The 22,752-nt window shown below is 42.8% G+C and overlaps 1 protein-coding gene across 7 annotated transcripts in view; it reads left to right on the top strand.

Annotated features, from left to right (window-relative positions):
* LOC127005653 (CAD protein-like) overlaps positions 1–22,391 on the top strand; it is a 167,150-nt gene extending 144,759 nt beyond the window's left edge. For 3 of the 7 annotated variants that reach the window (XM_050874733.1, XM_050874735.1, XM_050874734.1), the window contains 17 exons: positions 4,444–4,608; positions 7,627–7,788; positions 8,406–8,574; positions 11,544–11,576; positions 15,449–15,564; positions 15,968–16,183; positions 16,436–16,589; positions 17,035–17,172; positions 17,306–17,451; positions 17,978–18,097; positions 18,253–18,276; positions 18,482–18,623; positions 19,002–19,072; positions 19,530–19,664; positions 20,007–20,153; positions 20,519–20,620; positions 21,189–22,391. In XM_050874733.1, the coding sequence (XP_050730690.1) occupies positions 4,444–4,608; positions 7,627–7,788; positions 8,406–8,574; positions 11,544–11,576; positions 15,449–15,564; positions 15,968–16,183; positions 16,436–16,589; positions 17,035–17,172; positions 17,306–17,451; positions 17,978–18,097; positions 18,253–18,276; positions 18,482–18,623; positions 19,002–19,072; positions 19,530–19,664; positions 20,007–20,153; positions 20,519–20,620; positions 21,189–21,386 (2,238 nt within the window). In that variant the 3' untranslated portion in view covers positions 21,387–22,391. The remainder of the gene's footprint in view (positions 1–4,443; positions 4,609–7,626; positions 7,789–8,405; positions 8,575–11,543; positions 11,577–15,448; positions 15,565–15,967; positions 16,184–16,435; positions 16,590–17,034; positions 17,173–17,305; positions 17,452–17,977; positions 18,098–18,252; positions 18,277–18,481; positions 18,624–19,001; positions 19,073–19,529; positions 19,665–20,006; positions 20,154–20,518; positions 20,621–21,188) is intronic. The other 4 variants (XM_050874737.1, XM_050874738.1, XM_050874736.1 and 1 more) reach the window with 3 other exon arrangements.
* Positions 22,392–22,752: the final 361 nt, after the last annotated feature.

Raw genomic sequence — 22,752 nt, 5'->3', positions numbered from 1 at the left:
TTCCAAGTAGCAGGCATATCCACAAACCCTATATTTTTCTTCTTAATCCATCCATGCATCATTTTTTCTAAGTGTACAGAGCCCTAAAGTTTTATCAGTGAGTGAATACCTTAACTTACTCTTTGATATTCTTTCCCTCAGACACTGTTTCCAAGTAGCAGGCATATCCACAAACCCTCCATTTCTCTTCTTAATCCATCCATGCGTCATTTTTTCTAAGTGTACAGAGCCCTAAAGTTTTATCAGTGAGTGAATACCATAACTTACTCTTTGATATTCTTTCCCTCAGACGCTGTTTCCAAGTAGCAGGCATATCCACAAACCCTCTATTTCTCTTCTTAATCTATCCATGCGTCATTTTTTCTAAGTGTACAGAGCCCTAAAGTTTTATCAGTGAGTGAATACCATAACTTACTCTTTGATATTCTTTCCCGCACACACAGTTTCCAAGTAGCAGGCATATCCACAAACCCTCCATTTCTCTTCTTAATCTATCCATAAGTACTTTATTCTAAGTGTATGGAGCCCTTCAGTTTTATCAGAGAGTGGCCTTGTTCTTATCTGCGGATATCCCATTTTTCCTCCTCTTAATCAGCTATCGACTCGGCCCCTTTGAAGAGTGTTTTCCATCTCTTTATCTCGCCCATCAGCCTCCTAGACTCTTCCTGGTACTGATAACAACGAAATGCCTTCCTACTTCCTATCTCTCACTCATCATTTTTTTTATCTCGTTAGTTTGTTGTCTGTCTGTCTGTCTGTCTGTCTGTGTTATCTGTATGTCTGTTGGGTCCTCGTGCATTCCTTCTTCCTGTCTGTCTGTCTGTCTGTCTGTGTGTGTGTGTATTTGTATCTGTCTGTCTGTGTTATCTGTATGTCTGTTGGGTCCTTGTGCATTCCTTCTTCCTGTCTGTCTGTCTGTCTGTCTGTGTGTGTGTGTTTGTGTCTGTCTGTCTGTGTTATCTGTATGTCTGTTGGGTCCTTGTGCATTCCTTCTTCCTGTCTGTCTGTCTGTCTGTCTGTGTGTGTGTGTGTATTTGTATCTGTCTGTCTGTGTTATCTGTATGTCTGTTGGGTCCTCGTGCATTCCTTCTTCCTGTCTGTCTGTCTGTCTGTGTGTGTGTGTGTTTGTGTCTGTCTGTCTGTCTGTCTGTCTGCCTGCCTGCCTGCCTGCCTGCCTGCCTCCTCCTCCTCCTCCTTCTCGTTCTTTCTCCTTTCTCTCATTTATCTTCTTATTTTCTCAATTTTTTCTCCTTTTCTTCCTCATTCCCTCCCTTCCCCTTCTTTCTTCCCTCCTTCTCTCCTCATTTTCTCCTCCTTTTCTTTGCCCTATTTTTCTTTTCATGTTTTCTCCTTACTACTTTTTCTTCTCCCTCTCCTCCTCCTTTTTCCTCCTCTCTTTTCCCATCTTTCCTCATATATTTTCTTCCTTCCTCTCCCACTTTCCCTCCTCCTCCTCCTTTTTCCTCCTAACTTTTCCCATATATTCTTGTCTTCCCCACATTTTTTCTTCCTTCCTCTCCCACTTTCCCTCCTCCTCCTCCTTTTTCCTCCTCACTTTTCCCATATATTCTTGTCTTCCTCACATTTTTCTTCTTCCTCTCCCACTTTCCCTCCTCCTCCTCCTTTTTCCTCCTCTCTTTTCCCATATTTTCTTATCTTCCCCACATTTTTTCTTCTTTCCTCTCCCACTTTCCCTCCTCCTCCTCCTTTTTCCTCCTCTCTTTTCCCATATTTTCTTGACTTCCCCACATTTTTCTTCCTTCCTCTCCCACTTTCCCTCCTCCTCCTCCTTTTTCCTCCTCTCTTTTCCCATATATTCTTGTCTTCCTCACATTTTTCTTCTTCCTCTCCCACTTTCCCTCCTCCTCCTCCTTTTTCCTCCTAACTTTTCCCATATATTCTTGTCTTCCTCACATTTTTCTTCTTCCTCTCCCACTTTCCCTCCTCCTCCTCCACCTCCTCCTCCTCCTCCGTATAAGAAAATTCATGCATATCTTTTAACCACTCCGAGGCACACCAGCTGTTGGATCCACTTCACTCTGTCATCATGAGTAACTGCATTCTTGGGGCTCTTGAAATGTGGCCTTGAGCTGGGGTGGAGTTGTACAAGTGATTACATTCTTCTAATGCACGTTACCGAAATATATGTCTGTTGATTCTGACTTGAAATTTTATGTGTGTGTGTGTGTGTGTGTTTTTCTACTTCTACTTCTTTTTCTTTTTCTATTTCTTCTTCTTCTTGCTGTGTCCTCTTAGTTGCCCCTTCCCTTCCATCTCAATTAAATCATTTCTATCCAACACGTCCATTCCACTTGTATTCCTGTAAAATGTGTGTGTGTGCTTGTGTGTGCATTTTCTAGCAATCATATTCTTCCATTTCATTTCACGTTACCTTAATTTATTTCAGCTAATCGTCACTTAATTTTTTTGTATTTACCTAGTCGTAGTTTTACAGGGCCTGGGCTTTACGCTCGTGTGGTCCCGTCTCCGTATCTGCATTTATCCAACTTTTCTTTAAAGCTTTGCACACTCCTCGCCGATACTACATCCTCACTTAGTCTGTTCCAAACCTCTATATTTCTTTGTGGGAAGCTATATTTCTTTATGTCTCTCAAGCAGTTTTTACTGTGTCCTATTTTATGTCCTTAACCATGTCCTTATGTGTGTGCGAGTGTGTGTGGGTGTGTTTTCTCAAGATACGAAGTTTAGCGGTGATTAATATTCCCCATTACCCAAATACACGAGGTGCATGATGTCAGAGGGACTTACACGCGTCTTAATGTGATGGCAAGTAAGCCCCTCTGTCGACACACGCCTCGCCTCGTACGTCTGCTGATTGCCACTCTAAATCTTATCTGCTCACTGAAGTAGGTATTTCTTCCAGATATGAAATTTACGGGTGACTGATGCAATCATTCTCGACTTAGTTTATTATTAGTTTGCTTTGTTACTGAGACTCCAGAACAGTTATCAAGTTTATGGGTGATAGATACAAAGTTTATGGGTGATGGCTGTGAAGTTTATGGATGACTGATATAATTATTTCAACTTATCAGTTTATTCTTAGTTTGCTTTGTTACCAAGACTCCAGAACAGACATGAAGTTTAGTGATTGATGTAATAATTATTTTTCCACTTATTAGTTTATTTTTAGTTTTCTTTGTTACCGAGACTCCAGAATAGATATGAAGTTTATGGGTGATCGATGTAATTATTTTCTGCTGTTTAGTATATTCTTAGTTGTCTTTGTTACCGAGACTCCAGAATAGATGAGGTTTCTGGGTGATTGATGTAATTATTTTCTGCTATTTAGTATATTCTTAGTTGTCTTTGTTACCGAGACTCCAGAATAGATATGAAGTTTCTGGGTGATCGATGTAATTATTTTCTGCTATTTAGTATATTCTTAGTTGTCTTTGTTACCGAGACTCCAGAATAGATATGAGGTTTCTGGGTGATCGATGTAATTATTTTCTGCTATTTAGTTTATTCTTAGTTGTCTTTGTTTCTGAGACTCCAGAACACATACATTAACCCCTTCACTCTGGCCACGCCGACGTCTGCGTCCGATTGGCGTCCGACGACATCACCAAATGGAAAGGATTAGTCCTCTTCTAAACCTCTTAACCCTCTTCCATTTCCTCTTAATCCTCTTCTAAATCTCTTAAGGGGAAATGGAAGAGGATTAAGAGAAATTTAGAGGAGGATAGAAGAGGATTAATCTTCTTCCATTTCCTCTTGACTCTTTCCATACTGTGACGCCGACGTCTGCGTCACGGATGGAAAGGGTTAAAAGCACAAGGGGCATCAGGATCTGTGGTAAAATCTTGAATGAAGGCGCTGGAATGGTCTCTATGTGTGGCACTGGAGGGGACATTTGACTGGGTTATCCTACATTAGAGTTTTTGTGTGTTGCATAGTCTTGAGGCTCAGCTCGGCTCCTTGCATGTATAAAAGTTGATGGCTAGTGTTATCCTTATCATCATTCTCATTGTTTTCATTTCTAAATATTTCTTTCTTTCTTTATTTATTTATTTTTTTTTTTTTATTATTATTATTTTTTTTTTTTTTTACATCAGAGGACACGGCTCAAGGGCAACAAAAAGAGTAAAAAAAAAAAAGCCCATTTCTCGCCGCTCCCGTTTATTATTATTTAACTTGTGTATTTATTTCTTTAAGCTTATTTGCAATTATTATTTTCGTCATTAAGTGTCTCCTCCTTTATTTACTTATTTTTTTATTTATGATGGGGGGGTTAAGGGGCTGGCCAGTGTCAAAACTATATTATCACACTCAACTTGCTGCCCCAACAAAAAGTAGATGGGTCAAAATGCCAAAAGACCAGTATCTATTTCATTTCCCTGACACTCCTCTCTTGTCATTCCCATATTATTACTTTTATTTTTCACTGTCATTATTTTTGTTGTTGTTTCCTCCCTTCAGCTGGCCGCCCGTGGGTCTCGCTGTGACTTTGCCATCTTCCTGGGCGCCTCAACCAACAACCACGCAGTGCTGCCGGAGCTGGCCCCCCGCGCCGCCGCCCTCAAGATGTACCTCAACCAGACCTTCTCCACACTCATGCTCCACGACACCACCGTCTGGCTCAAGGTGTGTGTGTGGGGGGGTGGGGTTAAGAGTAATGTGCATAGAACATTACTTGAATTTCTCTGATGATTTTTTTATGCTCTGTTTATACTTGTGTAGACTTTTTTACAGAGATTAAGGTTTTACATGGATGCTAATATTCTAGGAGGTCATTACAACTACTACTACTGTGGTGTGGCGACTATGCCTGATGAACGAGCCTCCCATAACCCAATTAGTCAGTGGGGTAGCTCTTTGGCCGACTCGGTAAGGAGTGGCTCTCCCGTCACGCTGGTCGCAGTTTCAATCCCAGGCAGCCGGCAAATACCCTGATCTTGATTAATTTCTTGTGTGTTTCGATACATGCAGAGGACGTGTTGGGAAATAGAGGAAATAGAAAAATATGCTCTCGGGGCATGACACTACTACTACTATCATTAATATACTACTATTGCTACTATAACTGCTTCTACCACTACTATACTACTATCATTACCAGTAGTAGGTGTACCCTTCACTACTGATCCCACTCCTGTCAGGCCCAACGTTGCCAGATTGTCGTACTCAGCCTTAATATTTACTGACTTCCGACCCCAAACTGTCTCCCGGTCCCTAATAACAAGATTCATTTATATTTATCTTTAACCTGGTAGCAGCGACGGACCAAATTTGTGGCTTTACCGTGTAGCAGCGACAGGCCAAATTTGTGGCTTTACCGTGTAGCAGCAATGGGCCAAATTTGTGGCTTTACCGTGTAGCAGCGACAGGCCAAATTTGTGGCTTTACCGTGTAGCAGCAATGGGCCAAATTTGTGGCTTTATCGTGTAGCAGCGACAGGCCAAATTTGTGGCTTTACTGTGTAGCAGCAATGGGCCAAATTTGTGCCATGATATAAACCCCCAAAAATAGATGATACATAATCTGAGCACAAATGCTTTGATATATATTATGAAATGGTTTGTGTGAGGGGTGATTTTTTCTCATTTTTCTCGCTTGGAGGGACCATTAAGAAACACGATCCCCGCTGCTACCGGGTTAAAATAGTTTATTCCTGATGTTTCTTGGCAATAGTTAGGCGTCAGAAACTGGTAAATGCTTTGCTCTGAGTACGATAATCTGGTAACGATGATCAGGCTTCCTCGTCTCAGAGAATCCTGCCTTCTGAATTCATTTGATAAGTAAGTGCAGTTGATGATTCTCCGAAAAGCTCAGGATGCTCCAGGGGGCTTCGTGGTGCAGTGGTTAGCACACTCAGCTCACAACCAAGAGAGCCCAGGTTCGATTCCCAGGCGGAGTGGAAAAATTTGGGCGGCTTATCCGATACCCTACGCCCCTGTCCACCCAGAAGTGAATGGGTACCAGATATTAATCAGGGGTTGTGTCCCGTCTCCTGGGATCTGTTTCGGCATATGACCACAGATGTTGCGCCGACTAAACAAAACTTTCTTTCTGAGCGCATTTGATAAGTAAGTGCAGTTGATGATTCTCGGAAAAACTCAGGATGTTTCAAGAATTCACACACAGAAACCTTTCAAAAGTCACTCAAGGCCTGGAGAAACTAACAGCTGAAAATACCTCACAAATTATTACTTCTCTTCTTATTTCCTTTGTTCAGACTTCATCAGTAATCATATCAACTCTATAAAAAGATCTTATCAACACCTGGACGCTCCCTTACATGAGTTTGTGTCAAAACTTATCTGTTACACTTGATATTTGCCACCTGCCCTGTGTTTAATTTTTGTGGCTGTCTTGAAGTTGTTTGTCCGTTATCTGCATCAAGGAATGTCGTAAGTAGTAGCAGTAGTTTACAAGTGGGGGTGATGATAGTAGTAGCAGTGGTCGTAGTAGAAGTGGCAGTAGTAGTAGTAGTAGTAATAGTAGTAGTAGTAGTAGTAGTCATGGTAAAAGTAGTGATAGTCGTAGTAGAAACAGCAGTAGTAGTAGTAGTAGTAGTAGTAGTAGTAGTAGTAGTAGCAGAAGTAGTAGTAGTAGTAGTAGCAGAAGTAGTAGTAATAGTAGTAGTAGTAGTAGTAGTAGTAGTAGTAGTAGTAGATGTAATGATAACAGTAATCTCAATGGCATTACCTCTTGAAGTGAATAAAACAGATGAAATATGCAAGTTCCACCAATCGATTCCACTGATTTCCAACATCTTTAGGGGTTGTGGGAAAGGAAGTGTTAGGCAGGTGTAGTACAGAGCTCCTTGTGTAAACGTATAAAAAGTATATAATCACTATGGAGGCGGGGCAAGAAGTGAATAAAACAGATGAAATATACAAATTTTACCAGTCGATTCCAGTGATTTCCAACATCTTTAAGGGTTGTGGGAAAGGAAGTGTTAGGCAGGTGTAGTACAGAGCTTCTTGTGGGAATGTATAAAAAGCAGATAATCGCAAAGGAGGGCAGGACAAGGAGGGTTGGCTCACCTAACTAGACCTCATTGCTTGCTGTCGTATTGGAAAAGTCAGATCATGGTCCTTCCCTTACTCTGTCTTTATCAGGTCGGGGAATAAAGGGGTGGGAAGTGACCTCTCCACCAACAACTTCATTATTTTCATTCTATTTTTTATCATTGGTTTTATTCATATCGTCCCTGAGAGACAGATTAGGAATATACCTTCTCACACAGTTTGCACATTACACTTGTTAGGGAAATCGGTCTATAGTTCAGAGGCTCTTTTTTCATGTTTACACCTATAGCGCCGGTAGGCTTGCTTGAAGGGCCTGGATGGTAGTCGGCTCCAGCCCGTCATGGCACAGGCAAGTGTTTATAGTGGCGCCATCTTCTCTTATATAGCGGGACCACATGTACCCTTTTCCACTGCACTGGGACTTCTTCAGTCTTAATCGAACAACTTATAATGTCATGAATTGGTTCTTGTAACTGTTCGCTGCACTCTTTCATATGTCTTCTTATTTTCCTGCATGTTATAAGAGTTACTAAAAATGTCATGGGTCTTATGATACCACAGGCCGCCTTTCTTCTCATCCTCCTTCAGACTTGCAAATATTGACTTCATGTGCCGTTTCTCTCCCCAGCACCTCGAGGCATGGCCAGCACATCTTCCCGTGTGTGTGCATGCCGAGGGCCAAACCACAGCAGCAGCACTCATGATGGCCCACCTGGCGGCCCGTCCCATCCACGTGTGTCATGTGGCGCTCAGGGAGGAGGTGATGCTCATACGCTCAGCCAAGGAGAAGGTGCGTGGGGTGGGAGCTGGGGGTGTGAAGTGATCAGTGTATGTTATGAAAGAGTTGTTGAGGGAGAGTCATTTGCATTGGAGTGTTTGAATCGAGGTAAGGGAGGAGTCTGTGCTCATAAACGGTGCCTTTTTTGTCTGTCACGTCCACTACCAGTCATAGTGTAGGGATATACATGTACATTATTGGCAAGTAATCAGTTTGTATGGCAATATATACTCAAACACTTAGGTTGGCAACCCTGGACTTGAACATTCAGGAGTTTAGAATTTTGGCATGAAAACTTGTTCCTCCTTGTTGTTCTGTGTCTGTCTGGCCTGCCTGCCCTGTGCCCCAATATTGCCAAGCACCATAATCCCACCTGGTGGGCTAAGCAAGTGAGAGTTAGCCACCACCACCACCTGGCAGAGGACCAGGTGGAGCCAAAATTGATATCATTACAGAGTACCAGGTGAAGCCATAACAACAACTATTGCCAAAATTTAAGCTATTGCCAAACCAGAACAGAGTATATTAGCATCAGACAGAGAGGCAGAGAACATTAGGAAAGATCTTTTAAAATCTTGTCGTGGACTAGTAATTAATGGGTGATGATGATGATGGTGACTCTTCCCCAGGGCATGGCAGTGACGTGTGAGGTGTGTCCGCATCACCTGTTCCTCACCTCGGAAGACCTGGAGCAGCTGGGCCTGAAGGGGGAGGTGCGGCCCAAGCTGGCCTCGCCCGCAGACCAACAGGCACTGTGGGACAACCTGGATATCATCGACTGTTTCGCCACAGACCACGGTAAGGCCCAAGGGTGTCTGTAGGAGGGGATCTGTAGTTCAGGGCTATGTGTGTGTGTGTTTTGTTTTCTATTTTTTTACTGGATAATGGATGATGCTGAAAAGACCACTAGTATGTGTATCAACTGTTTATGGATGTCTTGGGCTGCCTGGAGTGTCATAGGATGCTGGCTTGAGACTATTATGGGTGTGGGTGTGGTTGTGAAGAGCTGTATGGGTGTGGCAATGGTATGCATGATTGGAATGTTAAGGGAGACTGGTAAAAGAGGAGCATTAGATGTATGGGGGGGGTTGGGTGTGGGTGTGGGTGTCGAGTTGTGTGGGTGTAGTGGTGGTATATATAGATGGAATAGCAAACGAGAGTGGCATTAGGTGTGTGTGTGTGTGGGGGGGGGACATCACAGAAGAAATGGCTATGGACCGGCAACAGTGGAGGAGGCTCATATCCCGTCCAACCCCACCATAGGGAATAAATGGACGTTAGACAATGACGATGCTGATGATGATGATGTGTGGGGGTGGGGGTGGGGGGTACGTGAATGTGTAATTCACCACCACCATGGCCTGATCACGTGTCAGACTCATAATCACCTGCCTGGAATGTCATAGGATGCTGGCTTGAGAGTCTTATCAATGTGGGTGTTTGTGTATACGAGTTTATAGGGAAGGGTTGGATGTGGGTGTGTGTATGGCTGTGGGTGGATAAGGGAATTTTCAAGTCCCAAAAGATGTGACAGCAAGTATTATTAGAGAGTATTATTAGTGTGAGTGTGGGTGTTTGTGTATACGAGTTTATAGGGAAGGGTTGGATGTGGGGGGGTGTATGGCTGTGGGTGGTTGGGGGAATTTTCAAGTCCCAAAAGATGTGACAGCAAGGTGTAAGTAAAGGGAAAGGTAACTCCATCTTCACGTCCCTGTTTTTTTTTTTTGTTTTTGTTTTTGCTGTTATGTGATTTGTGTTGTTGAGTGATGAGCTTAATTGGCTTTGTTGTAAATTTTAGATGGTGACCAAAGTACAGGGGATTCATAAGCACTTTTAACCCGGTAGCAGCAACGGGCCAAATTTGTGGCTTTACCGTGTAGCAGCGACGGACCAAATTTCTGGCTTTACTGTGTAGCAGCGATGGGCCAGATTTGTGGCTTTACCGTGTAGCAGCAACGGGCCAAATTTGTGGCTTTACTGTGTAGCAGCAACGGGCCAAATTTGTGGCTTTACTGTGTAGCAGCGGCGGACCAAATTTGTGGCTTTACCGTGTAGCAGCGACGGACCAAATTTGTGGCTTTACCGTGTAGCAGCGGCGGACCAAATTTGTGGCTTTACCGTGTAGCAGCGACAGGCCAGATTTGTGGCTTTACCGTGTAGCAGCAACGGGCCAAATTTGTGCCATGATACAAACCCCCCAAAATAGATGATACATAAACTGATCACAAATGCTTTGATATATATATTATGAAATGGTTTGTGTGAGGGATGATTTTTTCTCATTTTTCTTGCTTAGAGGGACCATTAAGAAACATGATCCTCGCTGCTACCGGGTTAAATGAGATTGTTTTTAGTAGTAAACAGCAAAACCAAGTAAAATTTCAGTTATCTTCACAAGCAAATACTGGTTCCATAGGCGATAGGCAGAAGTGGTATTTGTGTTGTTTTGAATACATTAGAGAGTGCTTACTGAGAGATCAGTAACAGGCTGTCTTGGAGGAGTTAGAGATGAAGTCCAGTTAAATATCTTACCCGTGTATAGAAGGCTGTCTCAGAATGGTCTTAAATGGCTTATACTAACCCACTGTATTTTTTTTCCATAGCACAGCGCATAATACAAGGAGGTATATGGGTTAACAAGTATTTCAGTAGATTTTTTTAGTGTTAAAGGAACCACCAGAAGCTTGCACTAACAAAATAACTAACATGTGTGAATAACTTGCTTGCAGTAGTAACATAAGGTGGCTTTGGGTGTTGGTGATAGCTTGTGTGAAGTGACAGCGGCAAAACTAAGGGTCGTTTTATAAGACATTTCGCCGCCCAAGAACACATATTTGACAAGGCTTTCGTAGGAGGTGTAGGCATTTCCAGGAGTAGTTTTATGACCCTGGTGGTAGTGTGACCCTTCTTCTGTACCATGAACCTGAAGAAACACTCATTAGAACCAGGGTTATCATTATTGTATTCAGACACTCAGTACATCGTATTTTTCCAGTTTCTGAGTCACAGCTGTCGCAAATAAACGCCAATAAGTAATGCTTTTAACGAGAACTTTAACTAGTATTTCGTTATCTGTGTGGGTAAGAAAGTTTTGGGCCCTGGAGCTGATAAATGTGATGTTTTGAGTACGATAATTTGGCAACTCTGATTAGAACCCTACTGACCCCCTCTTTTACCTTTAGAAAGAGCTGATGTGAGAAGCAAAAGTGTCTTATAATACCGGCCTAAACCCCCTTGTTGTGTTGGGGACGGAAGACACGCAGCAGGACAGAATGACACCTGGGCCTTAGCTGCTAGTTGTGGTGCCAGAAGGTGCCGCAGAATGTAAGGAAGCCGGGAGTTTGTGAATGCTTTCCTGAGCACTTACTCACAAAGTGCACAAGTATATGCACTTTGATGCAAATGTAGACTTGAAAATATTCACATGCAAGAATATACACATAAAGATACACCCTCAAATATGCACATATGAACCAACACACAAAGACACACACACATAAGAACATCCCACAAAGAAATATAGAGGTTTGGAACAGACTAAGTGAGGATGTAGTATCGGCGAGGAATGTGCAAAGCTTTAAGGAAAAGTTGGATAAATGTACATACGGAGACGGGACCACACGAGCGTAAAGCCCAGGCCCTGTAAAACTGCAACTAGGTAAATATAACTAGATAGATAGATGTGTACACCAGCACACCACCAACGCACAGACACGAGTAGGCTAACTGACCCCCACTCTGCCTTGCCCCTCGCTGCTGCTGCTAAGACAATGCGGATGAACTTCTGTGTGGAGAGCAAGGTGAGGCTGCCTGAACCTTACGCTTGACTGCTAGTGGAACCTTCTACCCTTTACCCTTTACCCTCATGAAGATATAGCCTAGTGAATCTGTAATAATCTGTTTCTCTGTTATTTTTCTAATGTTTGCACCCGGACATAGTTGGCAATAGAACCTCTTTACCCATCTTTACTTTGCCTCCCTACCTGCTTATTCTTATTTGCACTTAACCTTGTATGGGAAAAGGACCCTCCCATCCTAGTGGAACCTTCCTTACCCTTTACCCTTTGTCCTCTCCACTTTCTCATCATGAAGATATAGCATAATGAACTGGTCAGTAATAATCTGTTTCTCTGTTGTTTTCTAATGTTTGCACCCTGACATAGTTGGCAATAGAACCTCTTTACTCATCATTACTTTGTTTCCTTACCTACCCTATTCTTCGACAACACTCAGCTGTCACCTTCTTCAACTCTAAACATCCTCGATCTATCCTTAACTCAAAATCTCAACTGGAAACTTCACATCTCCTCTCTCGCTAAATCAGCTTCCTCGAGGTTGGGCGTTCTGTATCGTCTCCGCCAGTTCTTCTCACCCGCGCAGTTGCCATCCATATACAGGGGCCTTGTCCGCCCTCGTATGGAGTATGCATCTCACGTGTGGGGGGGCTCCACTCACACAACTCTTCTGGACAGAGTGGAGTCTAAGGCTCTTCGTCTCATCAGCTCTCCTCCTCCTACTGATAGTCTTCTACCTCTTAAATTCCACCGCGATGTTGCCTCTCTTTCTATCTTCTATTGATATTTCCACGCTGACTGCTCTTCTGAACTTGTTAACTGCATGCCTCCCCCCCTCCCGCGGCCCCGCTGCACTCGACTTTCTACTCATGCTCATCCCTTTACTGTCCAAACCCTTTATGTAAGAGTTAACCAGCATCTTCACTCTTTCATCCCTCATGCTGGTAAACTCTGGAACAATCTTCCTTCATCTGTATTTCCTCCTGCCTACGACTTGAACTCTTTCAAGAGGAGGGTATCAGGACACCTCTCCTCCCGAAATTGACCTTTCTTTCGGCCACCTCTTTTGATTCTTTTTTGGGAGCAGCGAGTAGCAGGTTTTTTTTTTTATTATTGTTTTCTTTTTTTGTGCCCTTGAGCTGTCTCCTTTGTTGTAAAAATAAATAAAAAAATAAAATAAAAACATTCTTATTTGCACTTAACCTTGTATGGGAAAAGGACCCTTCCATCCTAGTGGAACCTTCCTTACCCTTTACCCTTTGTTCTCTCCACTTTCTCATCATGAAAATATAGCCTAATGAATCAATCCACAATAATATATTAATAATCTGTTTCTCTGTTGTTTTTCTAATGTTTGCACCCTGACATAGTTGGCAATAGAACCTCTTTACTCATATTTACTTTGTCTGCCTACCTACTTATTCTTATGTGCACTTAACCTTGTATGGGAAAAGGACCCTCCCACCCTTTCTTTAGTCTGTTTGCATACTGGCTTTATTTATATGAGGACCCGCCCTGACCTTTTGTATTCCCTATTCTTCCTATGTCCGTTTGTTTGCACCTTCAGCTTGTTGAGAAAGAAATACAACCCTCCCTCCCCTTTAGCCATTGTCCTCTCCTCTCTCTCTTGTTTGCACCCTCAGCTTGTTGTGTTAATCATTTCTTTAGTTTTATGAAGCGTGATGTCGGTGATTTTGGTAGTCGATAATGGAGGTTGTGGTTATGTTTTTTTCTTTCGTTTTTATGGCATGTTGTTGGTGTGATGCTAGTTAATCATTTTGGTTATCATTTTGTTTTTTCTAGTGATTCATTCAGATCCATATATGATAAAAAGTCACCTATTTTTTCCCGTGGACCGGTGTTGACAATTCTTGATTCTGTAACAAACTACTTTTTATGTTTTCTAAGGGAAGGGTTGTCTTTGTTTTTCTTATTGTACTCTGTTGTGTCCATGTCATTGAGTTATAGAAAGGATGCACTGACTAAGCTTTTTTTAATATACTTGAAATAAGGTCTAATTTTGTTTGTCTTATTTCAGTTGTTGTGTTCACGTTGTAGGGTAGCACTGAGAACACAACAGAAAGGATGCACTGACTAAGCTTCTTTTAATATACTCAAAATAAGGGCTAATTTTGTTTGTCTTATTTCAGTTGTTGTGTTCACATTATAAGGTAGCACGGAGGACACACTGACTAAACCCTTGATGTGCTTTTGTGTTTGTCTTTCCGTAACATTGTGAATAATTGCCTGAAGCGACACACAACATTCTGCTCCAACTCTTTACCTGGAGATGCATGTTTAACTTTCTACGTAAAATTGTGGCGCTCCTTGCTGAGGTGAGGCCAGTGACACGCACCAGAAAACAAGAAAATTGTGACTGAAGTAAGAACGTAAGAAGTCTGCAAGAGACCGGTTGGCATATACAAGGCAGCTCCTGTAATCCTAACCCCACCTTACCTCACTATCCATGACTTTATCTAACCTCCTCTTGAATGTAGTGTGATCATTTATTATCTTCGGAATATGAGTGAAAATGATCGACCATATTGCCACAACTTCTTTGATTTTTAGTTTGAAAAGTTGCCTCAGAGCGCCTGAATAGTTGGTCGAAGCCAGGCAAGTGAAATCTCAAGATGGACGCCTCGGCCATGTCGCTTACCTCACTTCAGCAGGGAGTGACAATCATACACTAAATTTTTGGTTTCTCATTTTCAGGAATCTGCATGTGTAGAATTTTGTCCCTTTACTTCTATGTGTTCTTTTAAACCCTATTTTAGAGTGAGACATTTGCCTTATTTTCCATTGTTATATACCCTGTTATGAAGTGTTGGCATGTGATATTTTGATTATAATGACCCTATTCTTATACCCCTTAGTTTGTGTTCTTTTAAACCCTATTCTAGAGTGAGACATTTGCCTTATTTCCCATTGTTATATACCCTGCTATGAAGTGTTGGCATAATGTAGTGATATTTTGATTATAATGGAACTTTTTATACCCCTTAGTTTGTGTTCTAGAGTGAGCATTTGCCTTATTAGCGATTGTTATATACCCTGTTATGAAGTGTTGGCATAATGTAGTGATATTTTGATTATAATGACCCTATTCTTATACCCCTTAGTTTGTGTTCTTTTAAACCCTTTTCTAGAGTGAGACATTTGCCTTATTTCCCATTGTTATATACCCTGTTATGAAGTGTTGGCATAACGTAGTGATATTTTGATTATAATGACCCTATCTTTAAACCCCTTAGTTTGTGTTCTTTTAAACCCTTTTCTAGAGTGAGACATTTGCCTTATTTCCCATTGTTATATACCCTGTTATGAAGTGTTGGCATAACGTAGTGATATTTTGATTATAATGGCCCTATTTTCATACCTCTTAGTTTATAGATTTTCTGTATTAAACTTTTCATTCAGTGGCATAGTTGCATTTTCATCATATATTTAAACTTTTTTTTTTTAACACTGCAAAGAAAGATCGGTTGATAAATTAATTCAAATATCTACTTTCCTTCTTCTTCTATTTCATTCCTTTATTTCCTCTTCAACCTCTATCCCTTTCTCCTATTCTTATTTTCTTCTTTCATTCCTTTTACTTACTGTCTATCCTCCTTTCCTTCTTCCATTCCTTCATTTCCATTTCTTCCTCTTTCGCTTCTCTCCTTCTTTTCTTCCCATCCTCCTCCCCCACTTTCATTCTATCCTCCATCCCTTCACCCTTCATCCCTCCTTCATTCTTCTTATTCTTCTCCTTTTCTTCTCCCTTGCTACCTCTCCCTTCTTCCTTTTCTCCCTCTTCCCTTCCTTCCTCTTTCCCCCTCTTGTTATCCCATCTCTCCTTCCCTCCCTCACCCCCTCTCCCTCCCTCCCTGCAGCCCCACATACCATCGAGGAGAAGAGTGCACACCAGCCTCCACCAGGTTTCCCAGGGCTGGAGTCAATGCTGCCGCTGCTGCTCACAGCTGTCACGCAGGGCCGGCTGTCCATGGAGGTATACACACATTCACTCACTCACTCACTCACTCTCTCACTCGCTTACTTTTAGAACAAACAAAACCTCTGATTAAAAACAAAGTACAGCTTCCAGAATGAAGAAAACCCACTAAAAACAGAACCACAATTTCCGGAAAATAGCTTGTACACTTTGTAACCAAAATATAAAACTACAATTTTTAGAACCTCAAAACACACAGTCCCTCTAACCAAAACCCAAAACCATACTCCTAAAATAAAAAAGAATATTTCTTCTAACCGAGAAACAAAACATCCCATCGCATAACATGTTTAGTCACTCAAAGAAATGGTTTATGAAGGACTTGTTCACAAACCTCTGGGACACTCAAAAATCCTAGCACTATATAGGTAATCAATAAACAGAATCCCTCTCCTCGCAGGACCTGGTAAACAAGCTGCACCACAACCCGCGCCGCATCTTCCATCTCCCTCGCCAACCCCGGACGTACATCGAGGTGGACTTGGACGCCCAGTGGACCATCCCCGAGTCGCCGCCCTTCAGCAAGGCGCGATGGACGCCCTTCGCCGGCCGCAAGGTTACCGGCAGGGTGCAGCGCGTCGTCTTAAGGGGAGAGGTGGCCTATGTGGATGGACAGGTGGGTCAGGGAGGAGAAAATAAACTGCCTGATGAGTGAAACATAAAACCAAAACACTTAATCACCTGTTCCTCTGCCCAGGTGTTGCCAAAGATAAAAAGATGCATAGGCAGATAGATAGATTAATAGATTAGTTTTTTTTATGACACATTGCAATTCAACTACAATTATAGATGATGCAAAAGAAGAAATTGTCAAAGGTGAGTGAAATAAAAAAACTGAAACACTGCCATCACCTGTTCCTCTCGCCAGGTGTTGGTGCCGCCCGGGTTTGGGGAGGACGTGAGGGAGACGCAGCCGCTGTCCCCTGCCCCCGCCCCACCCTCCGGAGTCATCCCGCTGTCCTTCCCCACGGCGCCACAGTTCCCCATCCAGCCTAACATCGCTCTCCCATTGCCCCCGCACGGTGAGTAAGGACCAGCACATTCAGCCCAGACACATTTTCTTCTTGTTATTGTTATTGTTGGAGTTTTTTGTTTTGTCTTGTTTTGTTTACTGTTATAATGATTCATTGAGGTGAGGTTAAAGATTTTTTGTCATAATTTATTGCCCATAAGATTTCAGACTGATTTCATACTAAGTTCTGTTCTCTTTCATAGGAGCAGTGCTTAGTGGGGTGGGGGTTGTTGTTGTTATTGTAGTTTTTGCCCTTCAACTCCTAACTTCGCTGTAAAAATGATAGAACATAATTTCCTGTTAGTTTGAATTCAGATTAGTAAATTTTATGAACAGTGGAATTCAGATTAGTGGACTTTTACTGTAAGATGTAGATGTAAAGAGAGCTTACAAATAACAGATTCCACGAGAACTTTACAAGAACTTTACAATCATTGATCCATTCTTTGTTACAGGCTACGGTGGGCACAAGGTGATGGTGAATACCGACCTGCAGACCCCGGCCGAGATTGTCATCCCGCAATCTTCTGTCACCACCCCACAGCTGCTGTCACCCACCCGCAAGACAGCACCACTCCTGCATCGAGGCCAGGGTGAGGATTTCTAGTAGTAGTTTAGCTGTATAGTAGTTGTGGTGGTAGTAGTAGTAGTAGTAGTAAGGAAAAAAATGGCATATCGGCAACGTAATAGTAAGAATGGTATTTACGTCCCTGCTTCCCTTGACAGATGTGTATGCTGAGGGGCTGCTGGACGTGGGTGTTCCAGAGGTTCCAGGAGAGAGGAAGGATACGGCGCCGTCCCGCTCCCGGCCACGTGACCACTCGCCGCTGCCCACTGGCTTCCTCGTACCCGCTGCCTCGCATGGCCTGCAGGTTAGGTTGTGCAACAGTTGGGAGAGAAGGACCATAAAATTAAATCATCATATATTTTTCATCAAATGGTTTTGTTATACTGGAAGAAGGGATGATTGTAAGAGTTTTAGGGGAATGAGCTTACTCCATGTGCTAAGTTATATGGAAGAGTGAGAAAGATCAATAGAGCTGATGAATACTGTATAGTTCTTTTTCCCCACTATCCCCTCTTGATCTTAACCTTTCATCTTCCATTTTATTTATTTATTTTTGTTATTTTTTTTCTCCAGTATCCCCTCTTGATCTTAACTTATAATCTTCCATTTTATTTATTTATTTTTATTTTTTTCTCCAGTATCCCCCCTTGATCTTAACCTTTCATCTTCCATTTTCTTTGCTCGTTTTGCCCATTATCTTCTCTTGCTCCTCTCTCTTCATTAATGAACTGTATGTTGTTCCTGCCTCCTAACCTCCTCTTGTTCCTCCCTCCTCTGCATTGTGCCTTGTGTTCTTCCTGCATCCTAACCACCTCGCCTCCCACGCACAGGGTCAGCACTTCCTCAGCGTGCAGAACCTGACCAAGGAGCAGCTGAACCACATCTTCGACCTGGCCCAGACCTTCCGAGTGTGCATCAACAAGGAGCGGCCCCTTGACCACTTGCTCAAGGTGGGTGGTTGGCTGACAGGCAGGTAGGGAGGCAGATAAGTGGATGAAGGGAGGCAAATAAGTGGATGGGGATGTAAAGGAAAATCAAAACTTTAATATTGATCACCAACATGTGACACACACATTATAAGTCTCTTGTCTTTCATGCCTCAAAGACTGGAATGGAAAAACTTCTGGAGGTGAGACTGACATACCTTTTTATTTTTCCCTCTAGTTGGTGTGTATAGAGCAAAGCAGTCTTAGTGTATAGTATTACTATTTTATATCTATCAAAGTATTCTCTCCCCATTTCTCTCACTTCTCTTCCACAACTTCATTTTCATCACTATCACTCCTGCCTCTACACCACTGCCACCATTCCTGACGCAAGTGTCTGTGCTGCAGGGTAAGCTGATGGCTCTCATGTTCTACGAGGTGTCAACACGCACCAACTGTTCCTTCCAAGCCGCGGTGCAGAGGCTGGGCGGCCGCACCGTCACGCTGGACTCCAACACGTCCTCCGTCAAGAAGGGAGAGAGTCTGGAGGGTGAGGAGAGACTGGCTAATGATTACTATTGTTCCCTAAATTTTTTTTTTTTTTTTTTTTTCTGTAGCCTTTATTTTTGTTCTCTTGCCTCATTTAGAATTGCTTGTCATCTCATTCTTTAAAATTCCTCATCATGGAGTATCATATTTTTAAGTTTCTCCTTTAGCTTTGGCTTTTAGTTCCATTTCAAAATTTTCTTTTCCTTCCTATTTTCAGTATATCTGCCCCTATTTCCATAATGACAACAACCCCCGCTTCATCATTTCTTCTTCTTTCTGTCCATAATGACCTCAATTTTGTTTTCTTTCCATCTTTTCCATTTGACTTTTCCATGTTTCTGTGTACTCTCCTATTGATCTGGTCCCTCCCTCTCCCCAGACTCTGTCATGATGATGTCGGGGTACGCTGACGTGGTTGTCCTCCGTCACCCAGAGCCGGGAGCCGTGGCTGTAAGTAAACACACAAATTCACAAGAGGAGGGATGCATTAGCATACTTTAGCCCCAGTTGTCTTTTCTCCCCTTCCATTGAGCTATCCTGACCTTTTTTATCTTATCTCCTTCCTTCATCTCCTTTACCTCCACTTATTCTGGTATAGCCACACTAGGATACCAGAAAGAAAGCTCTTTATATTGTGTGAAATATATGGAAAGGATGACAAAATATCCATAATTTTTTTCTAGTTTTTATTTAAGGATAAAGCAGCAAGCAGTTCATTATTGATCATTATAAACTGTTTGAACATACAGCTGAGAAATTTCAATGTTTTTTTGTGTGTGATTCAGTATAATTAATGTTGAGAAAAGATGCACATTGTGTTTGCACTTGAAAATGCTCATAAACAACTGCCTACCTTTGCTGCTGTGGTTGTGTTTGCACCTACATGATACCATACTTCTACATCCAGCGTGCAGCGGCAGTGAGTCGGCGGCCAGTGATAAACGCCGGAGATGGAGTCGGCGAGCACCCGACACAGGCCTTGCTGGACGTGTTTGCCATCAGAGAGGAAATTGGCACAGTGAACGGAATGGTCATCACAATGGTGGGTCATTACTGCTGAGCGAATTAGAAGGGCCAAGTGATGTCTATGCAAGGCTGAAGTGATGATTTGTAGCATCTGTTTAGAGGACTATACCTGATGAAATACAGCTATTGGAGAGTCATTGATAAGAGTACAAAATAGGTGAAGAAGCACACACACTGGTTGATAAGAGGACAGGGAAAAAGGAAAGTGAATGAGTGTAGTGAGTGTAGAGCTATGGATAATGACAAGAGTTGTAACACAGCAGAATGCATGTTGGAACTTACTGACCACCTTACCAAATGATATTCCTCCGTACTTATTCATCGTGTGTCTTCCATTAACAAAGTGCCGGTGTTGCAGGTTGGTGACTTGAAGCACGGGCGCACAGTCCACTCCCTGGCCCGCCTCCTCACCCTCTACAACGTCCAGCTGCGCTATGTCTCCCCGCCCGGCCTGGGCATGCCGGACTACATCATACAGTACGCCACATCCCAGGGCATCCACCAGGTGATGATGCAGATGGAGAGCAAGGAACAGGAATAAGAGTTGGTTAGATAAATGGTAGTGAATGTAAAGTGGGGGAGACTGAGTGAGTTAAAGAGTGTGTTCAGTGGTGTTACAGAGGTTTTGTAATGCAATACTAAATTTTGTTTGGTTGTGATGGGGATGGGATGGCGTGTGTGTGAGAGGTTTGATACAGTAAGGTCCTTGCCCAAGACCAAGGCACATTGAATGCTGAAAATCAAAGGATGTATTAACAAATTCTGTTTGTCCCTGATCCTTTTTCGTGTGTCCTTCATGACATATAGGTCTTATGAGAGGGTGACCTAAAGCATAAGTAGAAGAGTCTCAAGCAATATGTTACCTTTCAGGAGGAGTTTTCCAGCTTGGAGGCGGCGTTACCTGACACAGACGTCCTCTACATGACCAGGATCCAGAAGGAGAGGTTCGGCACCCTGGAGGACTATGAAAGGGTGAGGCATGCCCACACAGCCCAGAGACAAGCATTGATGTCTAGTCTGGCTCAGGCCTTCTATCTGTGCCTGTATGTCAAGTTGTCAACAAAACAGAGACAGATAGAGACTTTCCTTATGTGGCTTGGGGGCTATGTGCCTGGGGGCTATGTCAACACCCTGTGGTGTTACACCCTGTGGGGGCCTGTAGGCTGAGAGGAGTGAGTGTGTGTGTGTGTGTGTGTGTGTGTGTGTGTGTGTGTGTGTGTGTGTGTGTGTGTGTGTGTCTCTCTCTCTCTCTCTCTCTCTCTCTCTCTCTCTCTCTCTCTCTCTCTCTCTCTCTCTCTCTCTCTCTCTCTCTCTCTCTCTCTCTCTCTCTCTCTCTCTCTCCAAATATAATATAACGGGCTTCAGCATAAAATTAAGATAAGTTATTCACAACCATTTCCTGAAGATGACAAACCACAGCTACAACTATATGCCTTGCAAGCATATATTCCACGATCAGGATAAAACACTCACTAGACCTATATGAATCCATGAGTAATAAACTCCACAAAACCTTAACTGACCTGACCTCCCTTCCCAGGCGTGCGGTCACTTCATCGTCACGCCGCACCTCATGACCCGAGCCAAACGCCGCATGATCGTGCTTCACCCGCTGCCCCGCAACCAAGAGATCTCCCCAGAGTTTGACACGGACCCGAGGGCGGCTTACTTCAGGCAGGCGGAGGGTGGCATGTATGTGAGGATGGCGCTGCTGGCGATGGTCCTCGGGAAGTGTTGAGCGCTGCCTGCAACAGTGACAGGATCAGTCCAGCAGCAATATAACACGTCTTTCATAATTTAGGCAGTCTGTGTTAGTCACATGCGGTGGAAGGGGTGTTTTGCTGAATGTGCTCTCAGTATTTCCCGGGGACATACTTGATATATTGATGAAGGGGAAGTGTGTGGGATCTTCATCACTTATTTGGGAGGTTATGGGTTCATTGTCATCAAGACAAATGTCCAGTAGAGCAAGACTTTGCTTTGCAGTTACTTTGCATTCTGTACCACTAAGAAAAGAAACAAATCATCCACTCACTGAAGTGACTGAGTTTTAAGGGGAATTATATGTTAGTAGGTAATTTCAAACAGCAAGATACTTAAATCCATTATTGAAGTACAAGCACTGGAGATTAAATAAATATTATGGAATCAAGTAAATTATATTAAGCATACAAGCATTGGAGATTAATCATATATAGAAATAATTATTTACAAGGATTATTTGTTTGTAAGTATTAGTTTTAAGTCTGGTACAGAAATTATTGTCAAGACTCCCGTGTGAGCGCCCTACAGGTAGGCTCAAGGCTGTCTGAGTCTTGCAGGCCTTTGCATCACGGCTCACCGGGGATGCTGTGATTGGGTCTTTCTCCATCACATTACTACATTTCCCTCCTCAACTAATTATATTACTGAAGGCAGAATAATCCAGCCAAGTCTTAGCTTAGTTTCAAACTTGCTTATCCCTGTAGGCTGCTCCACTTGAGTTCAGGGGAGTCTGTATCACCAGGAGTAACTCACCCACTCATGCCTTATAACATTCCAAACTAGTGTAGCACAACTATTCTGAGGCCATAATCAAACACACACCTTGCCGGAGCAAGGGAGGCCAGTCCACATGTGCCTGTACCAGCCCAGCGGCTGCTGCTGCTGCTAGGCCTGACAAGGGTTTGAATGATTTAGGTGAAACTCATTACATTCCTAAGTGACATTGTCTCTGGAGTGCCAAATAAATCTTTCAATTTGTTATTCCTTTTTCTTAACCATTCTCAAGACTTAGAAACATTCAAGACTATGAACAGCAGTATGAACACAATACAATGACATTCATGAAATCTTAGACAAGCTGCACTTGGCTACTGAGTTCATTTGGAAATCATGGAACATGTGATGATTATATTGTGTGTGTAAGGGGGGGGGGGGGGGTCCACTTCTCAAAGCACTTCAGAAGTTGATCCATTTGAGTGAATAATTTTTTACCCAACATTCTGCCTGGGATTCAAATCCGGGTCCTGAAGACAGAGGCAGATACTGGCCCCAAGGCAAAGAAAAGTGGCTTAAGACCTTTTGGAGTCTATCTGTATCTCAGGGCATCACACCTGCATGGC

The sequence above is a fragment of the Eriocheir sinensis genome, chromosome 30 (assembly GCF_024679095.1).
Source record: "Eriocheir sinensis breed Jianghai 21 chromosome 30, ASM2467909v1, whole genome shotgun sequence".
Classification (NCBI taxonomy): Eukaryota; Metazoa; Arthropoda; class Malacostraca; order Decapoda; family Varunidae; genus Eriocheir; species Eriocheir sinensis.
Note: the sequence above shows the minus strand (reverse complement) of the source record. Positions and strands in the feature narration are given on the sequence as shown.